At 44.3% G+C, this 12,065-nt stretch overlaps 1 protein-coding gene across 3 annotated transcripts in view; it reads left to right on the top strand.

Moving 5' to 3' along the window:
* SDK1 (sidekick cell adhesion molecule 1) overlaps positions 1–12,065 on the top strand; it is a 417,626-nt gene that overhangs the window by 384,533 nt on the left and 21,028 nt on the right. For all 3 annotated transcript variants that reach the window (XM_075104852.1, XM_075104851.1, XM_075104853.1), the window contains 5 exons: positions 1,203–1,318; positions 2,730–2,916; positions 3,742–3,879; positions 6,993–7,154; positions 8,373–8,498. In XM_075104852.1, the coding sequence (XP_074960953.1) occupies positions 1,203–1,318; positions 2,730–2,916; positions 3,742–3,879; positions 6,993–7,154; positions 8,373–8,498 (729 nt within the window). The remainder of the gene's footprint in view (positions 1–1,202; positions 1,319–2,729; positions 2,917–3,741; positions 3,880–6,992; positions 7,155–8,372; positions 8,499–12,065) is intronic.

Raw genomic sequence — 12,065 nt, 5'->3', positions numbered from 1 at the left:
AGGGTGGGCAGTGATAATATGGAAACCACACAGTTAGAACAAAATAAATAGTTGGTGTCAGGCTGAGTGGGTGTTAATTACTATTTTATTTTATAACTCTGGGGGGAGGGAGTATTGGTAGAAAAATGTGACTTATGAAGGTCATTCTCTCTCAAGAAAGAAGTCTCCAGAGGAAGAGATAACCGGGGCTATCTAACTCAAGTAGTGAATGTTTTATTGCTTCTATTTATGGCCCATAAAGGGGCCGAGAGAGGAGAGGCAGCTTTCTCAGGTGCTCTGGGTGAAGGCTATGGCACCATGAATGCGGAGAAAGGAGAAGTGTACCCTTTGCCCTGCCTTTCTTTTCCTACTTCTGGAGTTTGAACAGGACACGCTTCGGCACCTCTTCTGTAAACAGAACATGTGCTGTTTTGTTAAGACCTGCCGGCGGCAGAGACAGCAGGTCGGGAAAAGGGACCGTCCTTGCGAGCCGCTGGGGAAGAAAATACACCTGCACTGAGTTGGATCCTGACAAAGGGAAGGATGGTGTGACCCAGGTGCACTCAAAGATTAGTTTTCTAGCAGAGCACAATGCAAAGAAGAAATGCCATCAGGAGCAAAAGAGGGCCAGCATGTATATGTGAAGGTATAATCAAAGCAGAGCTAACAAGTAGCAAACTAAAAGTCATTTTGTCATACATAAAATAGTAGTTGAATCGATTAGCATCTGACTGGCTTTGGAGGTAATTTTAGGCACTATTTTAGACAGTATCTTGGAGCCTTGCAAACAGGCTGTTACAAAGACTTGCTGCAGAGTGGGAGGCCAGGCTGAGGGTGGCACGGGGGCTGCCTTGCTCCCAGTTACTTTCAAGAGTAGTCGGTCAGGAGCAGTGCCACTGCCAAAAGCAAGCCCCAAACGTAACTGCAGAGTGAAGACAATACTCTCCTTTCTTTTCCAAAGCTGCTGGCAGGATTGAGTTATTCCATGTCTAAGCCAGGCTGTGTGGGACAGGACATAACTGTGTCCCGAGGCTCGGCTGCTCCTCAGCCCACATGTGCTGAGGCTTCCCTGTGATATAGATACCTCCAGGGCTGACTCTGTGAGCTGACTTGTGGCACAAACAGAGTCTGTCCTGGGTCCTTCTACGAATGGAAAATTGCAACCTGGATATGAACTAGTTCTGCTTGTCACAATTAATTCTTCTGTTCTCCTTTCTCTCTAGCACCAGCGCTGGCCCCGCAAAACATCCAAGTAAACTCCCTTTCTGCAAGCCAGCTGGAGCTCACCTGGGACCCTCCTCCTGCTGACAGCCAAAATGGGAACATCCAAGGCTACAAGGCAATCCTGTTTCTACTGGTTTCATTTATCTTGCCTGGCATTGCTATTACTTGTGAGATAGCTCTACAAACTACTGTTGCCCTCACTGCATAAGGCAAATTAAAACAGCATTCAGACTGCAGTACTGAAATGGCACTAAGTCCCAAAACCAAAAGAAAGAGAAGGAGATTGGGGCAGGGGTAGAAAAGGGAAAGCGTATTCCTATTTGTGGAGGAGTGCGTGGGGAAACAGGGTATGCAGATAAGGAGGCAGCTCCACTTACGCAGGCAACGTATCTGCTCCAGAAAGCAATAGGCACACAAGAGCTAGGGGCAAGAAATGTATTGAAGAAAATTAACTGAGCTCTCTATCTACCAAATGTTACAAGCCATTAGGAAAAGCAGAACTTTCTCCAAGCGAGAAGCCTGAGCCAGGTCAGATTTCAGAAGAATTATTTCATTTCCTTAACTCTAACAAAATTAGATCACAGTATTAGTCGCATTGGTTCATAGGAGATGAGCACGTTGCAGAGGCATGTTGTTTAGCTTCTCCAGCATGAGAATGGACCCTGAGAGAGTGGAAATGGGCAAGTCTACAAACACTGGAGTTTGGCTTGGGTTCAGTGTCTGGCTCTGCCTCTCTCCATGAATTTAGGTCCATAAGCGAAGAAAAGCCAAGCCAATGTGAATAATCTGGCATCCCTTCTTGGCAGTAACAAGCATCCTTATATATCAATTCATGTTCTTTTTCTTTTGTACGTATATAGATGGCTCTAACAGCTTGGCTTGTAGAGCCAAGGTGGAGTCTTGCCTTGGCTCGTTCTCTTAACTTTCTGGCTTGCTTTGGCCTGTTGTAATGCTCTCGCTGCCAGGCCTGTCCAATAAGTAGGGCTGGCACCACTTTTCCTCTTGGAAACAACTTCTCCAAAGCTTAGTTTTATGGCATCAGGATAAAAATTATGTAAGGAAAGTAACTCAAGGAACTTTAGGGAAAGTCTTTATTACCCTCTTCAGGAAGGCATTTGCTTAGCTGTCCTGTGAACACAAATGGTGAAACCATTGTGTGCATACAGAGGTGAATTATGGACCATCATATCAGGATGCGAGTGCTGAAAGAGAGCTAGTATTTCAGGGAGAATTTAAAAACTGACCTCTCATCGCTGAACTCTGGCAGCTCCTATCTGCTGTCGTTAGGCCATATTCTTCAGCCTGTGCTCTATTTTTTGAGTGACATACTCAGCTACATGGTCACGGGACTTGGGGGAATTTGCTAAAGGAAGAGAAAAGATAGGGCACGTGGTGGAAAGCATCAGTATCCCATTTAACAGGGAAGTCTAGAGCAAGACTGTGCCATCTTCCTGATCTTTTATAGCTGCAATGCCCAGACATTTTCTAGGTGTAGGATATACTGAAACATCTCACTGTCCCAACAGATTTATTACTGGGAGGGTGACATCCAAAATGACACCGAGAAAGTGAAGGTACTTTTCCTCCCAGAGACAACCATCCGGCTCAAAAACCTGACCAGCCACACGCGGTACATGGTCTGTATCTCCGCTTTCAACGCAGCCGGGGACGGCCCCAGGAGCAGCCCCTCGCAGGGCAGGACGCACCAGGCGGGTACGGGATTGTTGTCTTGTCTCAAAGCACAGACTTGGTGATGACCAGAATATAGCTGGGCAGTGGCTAAGGGAAATGGGTGGATGCAGGAGGCCACTGGTGTTTAGATTTAGCTTTTGGATGGGTCATTATGTTGTAATGGTCTTGGAGGGGAAAAAGAGGGTCAAATAAGTGGACCTTGTGGGAAAGGGAACGATACAGCAGAAACAAGAATGGACTGGCAGAAGGACCAGTCACTTCACAAGCTGGTGGAGGAGGAAACTGTCTGTGGGTCTGTTTCTGGCCTTTGCTGTCACATGTGAAAATCTGAAGGAAGTCGTCTCCAGTGCCTGGAAATTGCCAGTCCTGTGAGAGAATTATTGTGCTTTTTATAATTCCTCCTTTTTTTTCTTTTTTTTGTCTTTTTTTTTTTTTTAAAGCTGGATCAGCAGCCACCCGGTCAGACTGAGCTGCCTCTGTGCTGGACGTGACCGTGGTGGGAGTGCTCCAGCACAGGGTGAAGGCAATGCCCTTGGCAGTGGCTATGAAGAGGCGGTGTGCACTCAGGCTGTATGCTCGCACAGCTCCCTTCTGAGGGCCTTTCCCTCCTGTGTCCTGTCTCCTTGCTGGCTTTAGAAGTTCAGCTTTGCCGCTGAGTGGCTGCTTTTTTTTTAGGACAGGCTGGATTTCTGATTGATTACGGGACATTTGGATATAATTGACAAATCCCATTCTCAGCTTGTTTCCTTTAGATTCAGGCTGGGCAAATAAACCAATGTTTTATAGATATATGTATATCAGATTGACTGCTCCTGATGCAATTCAATCTATTTGTAATCCTTTCAGCACCCAGTGCTCCCAGCTTCTTGGCGTTCTCTGAAATCACTTGCACTACACTCAATGTGTCTTGGGGTGAGCCGACAGCAGCAAATGGAGTCCTGCAGGGTTATCGAGTAGTCTATGAGCCTTTGGCTCCCGTCCAGGGTAAGAAAGACCTCCAATCATACATATTCATGGGGAAATGACAGAAAAGCACTGTAGTATCTTTTATCTCTGCGCAATTTCCTGCTTGCTCTCTGCCATTTTCCAAGAGAAGTCAGGTGGCAGAGGGTAAGTTAAAACAATTCCACTTTTGCCAAAACTGTTCAGCAAAATCTAATATTGCGGAATATAGCTTTAGTCTGTCCTCTCTCATTTTCTTGCACAAACTATATTCTGTGTGATTTGAAAAGTCATTTTACAGCCATCATTACCTGGTACGGGTGAAGAGGAGACTCAGCCTGAGAGTGCCTGATTGCCTCCCCACATTTTGCTTTGAAATTGCTGAGTAGGCTCCATCCCAGAATAGTCATCAGACACATTTGTGTTGCTTATCACATCGTGTGTCACTTCTGTTATCGCAAAGATTGCCCGGGCATCAAATGCGCTAGTCATCACTGGTACCACTGCCGCTTTTGACAGGGGAGGATAACTGTGGTAGAGATTTAGTTGTGTCTCTGTACGTGGAGTTTTCAAGCAGCGTTTTTAACCCAGCACTGGGTTTAAGCTAGACCACAACAACGTGGTGCTCACAAGCGTTCCATTAGTTTGCCGGAACAGCAACAGAGGAAAATTTGGCAATTTGTCTGAAAACAAATGTAAATTCATTCCAAAGGTGAATTAGAAAAGATTACAAAGTTTGTGGATTAATATTTTTTTATTCCTGGTAGATTGCCAGTGGTTCAATAGGATGTCCGACTTTGGCAGTGTGACAGCAGGGAGGGTAATTTCAGCCATTGCCAATCCATTTTAAACTCTTTTCCAAAGAAATAAGGATATCAATCATTCGTATTTGCTGATTCTGTAAGGAAAAAAGGATCTATATTGTCTGAACATCCATGTCTCATGCTCTGAGAAAGTTATGTTTGGGAATGAAAACGTAAGAATAAAAGCACTTGCAGCCTTTATGGCTGGCAGGACTGAGTACAAAGAACTGATGCAGAAAGCATTTCTAATTCTGACCAGAAATGTGCACAGGGTATGCAGGAGGTTTGGGCTGTTTGGGCGTTTTCTGCCTTTTATTCATTCCTACACAAGGTTTAAGAATACATTTTTTCCCCTCAAAATATGGAAATGTCAGATCATGTTTTCCTTGCATGCATTTGACTTAACATCCTCAGAATCTTTGTTTTCTTTCCTTCTCTTCCCCACCTCTGCCTGTGCTGCCTCTAACTCCAGTTTGTCTCTCCTTCCCCTGTAGAAGATTTCTGATGTGAGCAGGGAGGTTGTGGAGGGCTTTTCCTCAGATTCTAAATTTTTGCCCATATTTATTTTCCAGTTTCTACCTATTTGTTCTTGTGCCAACGTTTTTCTTTCAGCAAACATATTTACTCTCCCACCATGGTAAATAATCCCTCCCTCCCTCAATGCCATCATTCTCCTCTGATAGAAAAACCATGCTCCTTTATTTAGAGAGCAAGGTAAAGCCAAACTCATTTGACCATGGAGCACGTAACAGTGCTGAGTGCAGGCAGTAAGGCCTGCGGGGCTGGCAGCTGCCAGGCCCCGTGACCCCAGAGAGTCCTTGAGCCCCAGGTCTCACATCCCTCCCTGCCAGCACTATGATGCAACGATATGGATGGAACGGACCCCCTGGAGCTTTTTTCCTGCATCTTTTGACTTTTCACCCATTCTTGATTTTCGGCTGAGCATCCTCGCCGTTGCGACACCTCCCGCCTTCCCGCCCACGAGCCACCGTTTCAAACCTGCACATTTTGCAAAGCTTTCTAACAGCGATCTGTTCTTTAGCAGTCTTCTCCCTGTTTGACCTTTTATTGTTTAAGCTTTACAGTGTTGTGTTTTACACAAAAATAGACAACAAAATTACCCTGGAGCCTTTTTTAACAGTTCTTTCTTTTTTTTTTGAAACATAACTGCAAAATGACAAATGCTTCCTGATTTGTCTCAGAGAAATGAAATAGTACACCTAGGGAGGGAGGGAGCACTTTTACAGCTTCCTCGTTAACCAAGGAAGGATCCCCTGAGTTATAAATCGTATCTGGGAGAAAATTTTGAAGAGCAATCGCCTGGACATTATTCTTTATTTAGCTGATAAAAACTGAAAGAAGCATCTTGATTTGCATAAAATAAGCATCTGGATTGAAAAACTCTTCCTTCTGCATTTTTCTGGCAAGACAAACTAGCAAGCTGCCTTCTCTAGTGGGAAAAGCATCTTCCTGCTTCCTGTCTTCTTGGTTTTAAATGTGTTATGTACATCTGCAGAACCAGAAAATGCCAAAAGGGCTCTGTAAAGCCGAACTTTCTGTTCTGTAAAATATTTTATAAATCAAATTCTTTCCATTGACTTACTTTTAGAAAATTTCCATGGAAACTAGATTTCTGGTTTTCAAAGCACTCATTGCCGCACTGCCCTTTATGCAGCATTGAGAACCTAAACGTGAACCTAGCTATGAGCACTGATGAAGGGAACAGCAGTGGTTTTAGTTCAGCCATGTAAGAAAAATTCTTAGAGTGTGAGAAGAGTGAAACACAAGTCATGACTTCAGCCTTGTCCAAGCTAATAGTGCTTTGATTGCATCTCCTATTGCAGTGGCATTTATACCCACAAGTTACCTGTGAGTTATACACCCTTCCCTCTGCATTCACTTGGTAATGGTGGAAATGTCAGGGCAAGATGAAAGGAACGAACCTGGCCCTCGTTTCCTCCTCCAGGCAATGTTGCAGGTTACTTGGCAAAGAAGCAGTGGAGAAACTGCTTGCTTAGGAAGCGATCTGCAGCATGCAGTCCTCTGCATTTACCTCCTCCTTTCTTCCCCAAGTAATTAGTGAAGTTGCCTGTAGTCTCTTGGTAATTTCCCAGTTGTGTTGTAAGGTTTTTTTCTTGTCAGTACCCACTTATCAGGCTTAAACTCTAATTATACTTATCAGTGCTGAAAATTGGCTATTATCACTAGTTAAACTCCTGCTAATTGTAAGAAATACTTTCTTAGCAAACTGTTAGATAATTTTACTTACCATCTAGATGTAATAAACTCCACTTGATTTCTCTTTTTGCATTGCAACCTGCTCTTATTTTTTTATCTGTGTGGCTGTTCCAGGGGTGAGTAAGGTGGTGACTGTGGACATTAAAGGGAACTGGCAACGCTGGTTGAAGGTCCGAGATCTCACCAAGGGCATGACCTATTTATTCCGAGTGCAAGCCCGAACCATTGTCTATGGACCCGAACTGCAAGCCAATGTCACAGCTGGGCCAGCAGAAGGTAAGTGGAACCACAAAACCATGTCATGAGCCAGGTCAGTTACACAAATGTGGTCCAACAGTGGGGAATAGTGCGCTCAGGGCTTAACATGAATTTCCAAAACAAGGAGAAGTTGAGTCACAGGAGCTCGAGGACATGATTCAGTGTGTTTTGCAACTGCCCATGAAAAACATGTTTCCTTTTTTCCTGAAATCCTGAAGTCTGATGTGAATAAATGAAAACAGCGCAAATAAATCATAACACGAACGAGCTAGCCAGGGCTTGCAAAGCTGCAGCCCGACAGCACGGTGCATAACTCTTGACTGTATTGTTCTGTGGTGGAGTCAGAACTGGAATAACTGTGTCGAAACCAGCAGAGGTTCCTGGATGTAAAACCAGAGAGAGTTTACAATAATTCTCTCCTGACACTTTGGCTTATGCAGTGGGAGAGGTCTGCGAATTTCCTGATACGTCAAGAGGAGCTACAGGCTGAACACCAGCTTGGCTTAATGTGTGTACCAAAAGAATTTGTTTTCTTATTTGGTCAGTGATTTTGATAAACAGATAATCTAACAAGGCAAATGCCCTCCAATGACATAGGCCCCTCCAGTAAATCACAGAACACCAATGTAATGGTCACATTTTTGATGTTTTGCTTCTTTTCCAGCTCAGGGAAATATTTGCTTCCTCCATCGGAGCCACATCTGGCAATTCTACCCTTCTGGGTGCCAGCAAGCCTTCATTTTCTCACAGTACCCTCTGTACCATTATCTGGGGCAGCAGCACTGTGGATCTGCAGCCTAACTCTCATGCCCCACCACACACAGTATAAAGCAGGAATCCTCTCTGACACGGCCATGGCGTCTGCCCAAGCGAATGGGCAGGCGGCTGTCCCCACACACCTCTCCCTGAAACTCGGAGGCTGGTTCCACCTCTGAAGTCAGAAATAGCAGCGGCAATGTGCAAATGCTACAGATATGCTAACGGTTAAAATGAGAGATTTTTTTTTTCCTCTTTCTTAACACAGGTACTTGTAAACCCCAGCCATTGATCTGTAATTGCTGGTACCAGAACTAGTGAAAAATTTAGGTCAACAGCCCATTGAGCTGCTTTATGTTGCCTATGTGTTGACCAATACTTCTAGATAATGTTTTTCCCCTATATCAGTACAATAAGTGAAGAATACTGCAGTCTGCCTGTGATACCATCACCGTTTGCTATTCTTGTTTCACCCTTCAGGGTCTCCTGGCTCCCCTCAGGAAATTCTGGTAACAAAATCTGCTTCTGGGCTGACACTGCAATGGACTGAGGGAGATTCGGGAGAAAAACCCACAACTGGGTACATTATAGAGGCACGACCCTCAGGTAAGCCATGGGAAACAGAGAGAGTTTGCTGTCATGAGTTCCCTTCAGCCCATGCTGAAACCCATCCTGCGGTGGAAGGGTTGTTTGTCATCCCAGTACGGTAATGGGGTTTTGTGAGAGAACGCTGTTGCCAGCCGGTATTAAACCGTTGCTGGTTTATTATGTAGTTTAGCAGATTTTCTCCTGTTTAGGAGTAGTCACAGAAAATTACCCTGAGTGCTCTGGCTTTCACTGTACTAAATCACTGGTAAATCATCCAGCTGATGAGCTAATATAGTTAATAATTGAATCTCACTTAAATGCTTACAGCATCTTTCATGTGCAAGGACCAATAAGCACTTGCAAAACTGTATTTTGAGGACCAGAGATAAAAATCTGTTTTCCCCTGCAGCAGAACACAGCAGCTAGTTACTATTTTACCAGTAATAACTGGGCCGGGACTTTAGCACTGCATGTGCATTGCTTTCCCCATTTATTCTGCAGGCAGTGCATTGAGGGGGGAAGGGAATCACCCCCAACACTCCAGTTTTCCTTGGTGCTTTCCCAGAGCTCCGTTGCTTCTGGGATTTGCATCTTACTGAAGCTGCTCTCTGCTTTTTCCAGAATATTTCCTCAGTTGGACACTGTCATTTTAAAAGTAGGTGAATGCTCCAGCCTGTTCACAGCATCTCCCAGCTCGCTACCCCTTGCAAATTCAATAAGCGCACACCTTCTGGTAACCATGTCATTAACAAAAAACAGTGAATGTTACCAGACCCCTGTGCAACCTCGCTTGATAATTTCCCTCCACTCTGACAGTGAATGTTGACAACCATTCACTAAGTAGTTTTCCAGCCAGTGATGCATCTTACCAGATACTTGTTTTACGTAGGCCATGTTTGAATGTCACAATGTCAAAAGCTTTGCTGAAGTCAGGATAGATGATGTCTGCTCTTTCTCCTCTATTGACAAGGTCTGCTACCCTGTCACAGAAGGAAATTAGACATGATTTATACTTGACATATCCATGTTGGCTGCTTGTTCTTTCCTTTGTTACTTCCAGGTTCTTGCACATCGCTTGATTTATATATTGATTAAACGAATGCTTATCTGTTTGATTATGTAAAGGATCCTAATGTGCCTTGAATGTAAGGTTGCATTTAAAACCAATGATTTTAATTACCTTTAACCAGACCAGCAACAAAATCATTGCCAGCATTTGTGTGGTCATTGCTGAAGATGCAGATTGCCATACTTGCATCTGATAGAATTTGCTCTGTAGTGAGGCTGTGCTGTGACCCTAAAATTTCTTCCTAATTTTTGTCATTTACTTGGCAATTGTTTTCAAAACAAAGTGAAGGAAAATGCGTACCTTCTCAAAGCACTGGAGTTTCCCAGAGCAATCAAATTTTTTCTTTAATTAGAGGTGTGACACTGCTGTGCTTCTGTCTCCCTTACATCAGCTTATTGATTTCTGCCCTTATTTCTTCATAGGTAGAAAATACCCTGTCTTATTTGAACAGCGTTGTTTAGATAGCAAGTTAAACTGAAACTGTTCATTAAAGTTGACTTACCAGCTTACGCTTCCCCAACCAGGTTTTTTTGAGTAAGAGTGTTTTAGAGGGAAACCTGCAGACGTACAGATTGTCTGCAAGCTGGAAATTCAACTCGTGTGAATGGTGACATTGCAAACTCATCCGATGTTCCTGGGCTTGTCTCACCGTTGGATTTGAACAAACATTTTACGGTTTATGGCTAAAGATGTAGGATTTGTGGCCCGCTCTTTTTGAGTAGGAAGAAAATAGTCCCTCCAAAGCAGGTCTGAGCTGCATTAACCCTGGGTCACCTCTGCTGGCCCTGCTCCACTGATCCTGGAAACACACAGAAGAGGTCTTATTCTCCTGCTCTTGCAACCTGACTGTTGAGGCATTTAATTCCTCTTCAGATTATTTTAATCCTATTCATGCTGCTGTAGCAAATGAACTAGGCATTTGTATGCTGGGTTCTCATCCTTCGTTCTGGTTGCAGCTGTAGGAAGCGTGAAATGTGATCCAGGAGAGGAGACAGACTAATTGGAACGTTTGCTTATTTCACCCAAGTGTCGGCTTCCTTTCTGTGCCGCTTTTCTTCCTCATCTCTGCACGGAGGGGTTTGAAATCTGAATTATGAGCTTAACAAAAGCAGGGAACTAATTCCTCCTGTCAGGGCTGGTCATTCAGAACAACTTCTGTTTTAATATAATTCTAAGAATTTGCTTCTGCATGTTATTTATATGGGTAGTAGAGTGTGGATTGGAGCAACCTTTATTTTTAAGGAGTTGTTGTCCAAGAGAAGAGCAGTTGACTTGTGCTCTTCACATAAAATCAAGGAAGGAAAAGATATATTCATCCTTCTGAGATCAAAAAAAGGGCATTGAATAGACAGATGAAAAGCTTTAGCTTGTTGCCAATATTTAAATGCAATACCACTACCTTAGTGTTTCTCATCTCAAATGTCATCTATTATAGGCTTCATTACCCCAAACGTTAAATGCTGTATCATCTCATTTTCCCTGCTGTAGCTCCCTGCCAAGACTCTTCTATCAGGGTAGGAGGGTGGCTTTCTGTCAGAAATGGCAAACCCTACCCCCTTTTGTCGCTTCCCTTTGAATTTTTCAGTGCCTTGCTGTGTCTCCCAGGGCTCCGGCTGCCCTGCTGGGTTTAGCAATGGTGGCAGCAGGCAGCTGAGATTGTTCATTTGATCTCCCTGTTTCTCTCCCAGATTTATGGAAGGTGACCAGGCTGACTACCTCCTCGGCATTTTGAATATACTCAGGCAATGGGGATGGAGCAGGCAAACCAATATTTTTTCCAGAGCGATCTGTGCTAGAGGAAGATATTACAGAAACAGAAGAGTTTTTCTTTTCCTTCAACTTCTCTGTCCCCAGAGAAATGGATTCCAGTTTAGCTCCTTGTGCATTACAAGAAATGCAATTAGGCAGCCTCTGTCACTGTCATCGTAAGCACTCCCTAGACATCTACTAGGTTGGCTAAGGAATGGGTATTAGATTGTGTCCTCAGTTTTTACGTACAGAGGAAAAGACAGAAATGGCACAACAATGTTAAGGTTCCCAGTGCTGCCAGAGGGAGTGAAGAAACTGGTGTTTCACCCTTCTTCTCCCAACGCCCACCGCATCCAAGGCTTCTCTCTCTGGACTGTGCTTTAATGGCGGGCACGTGGCCTGTAAAGTACCAAGCAGTCTCGCGCAGACTTTCCTTCCCAAGCATCCCCTATCTACAAAGCAGGTGTTTTTGGATAACACCCTAGGGATCCACGCTGCCAGGAGCGCACGCGGATACGTAACTGCAAGCATGACACCTTCATGCATGCATTTGCCTCCCGCAGTCATCCTGAGCTGCAGGGCAGCTATGTAGATGTTCGGTCAACCTGCTTCATGGCTTGTCTTGCCTCAGGAAAAGTCTCCAGCCCAGGACAAACCTCTTCTGCTTCCTCTCCTCATGATGTGTTTTGGGCTTTGTTTGTTTGCTGTTCCCAAGCAGAGGATGACTTAAGCCCAGTGGGAGAGAATTGCATCTTAACGTGCTTCCA

The sequence above is a fragment of the Phalacrocorax aristotelis genome, chromosome 10 (assembly GCF_949628215.1).
Source record: "Phalacrocorax aristotelis chromosome 10, bGulAri2.1, whole genome shotgun sequence".
NCBI classification, from domain to species: Eukaryota; Metazoa; Chordata; class Aves; order Suliformes; family Phalacrocoracidae; genus Phalacrocorax; species Phalacrocorax aristotelis.
Note: the sequence above shows the minus strand (reverse complement) of the source record. Positions and strands in the feature narration are given on the sequence as shown.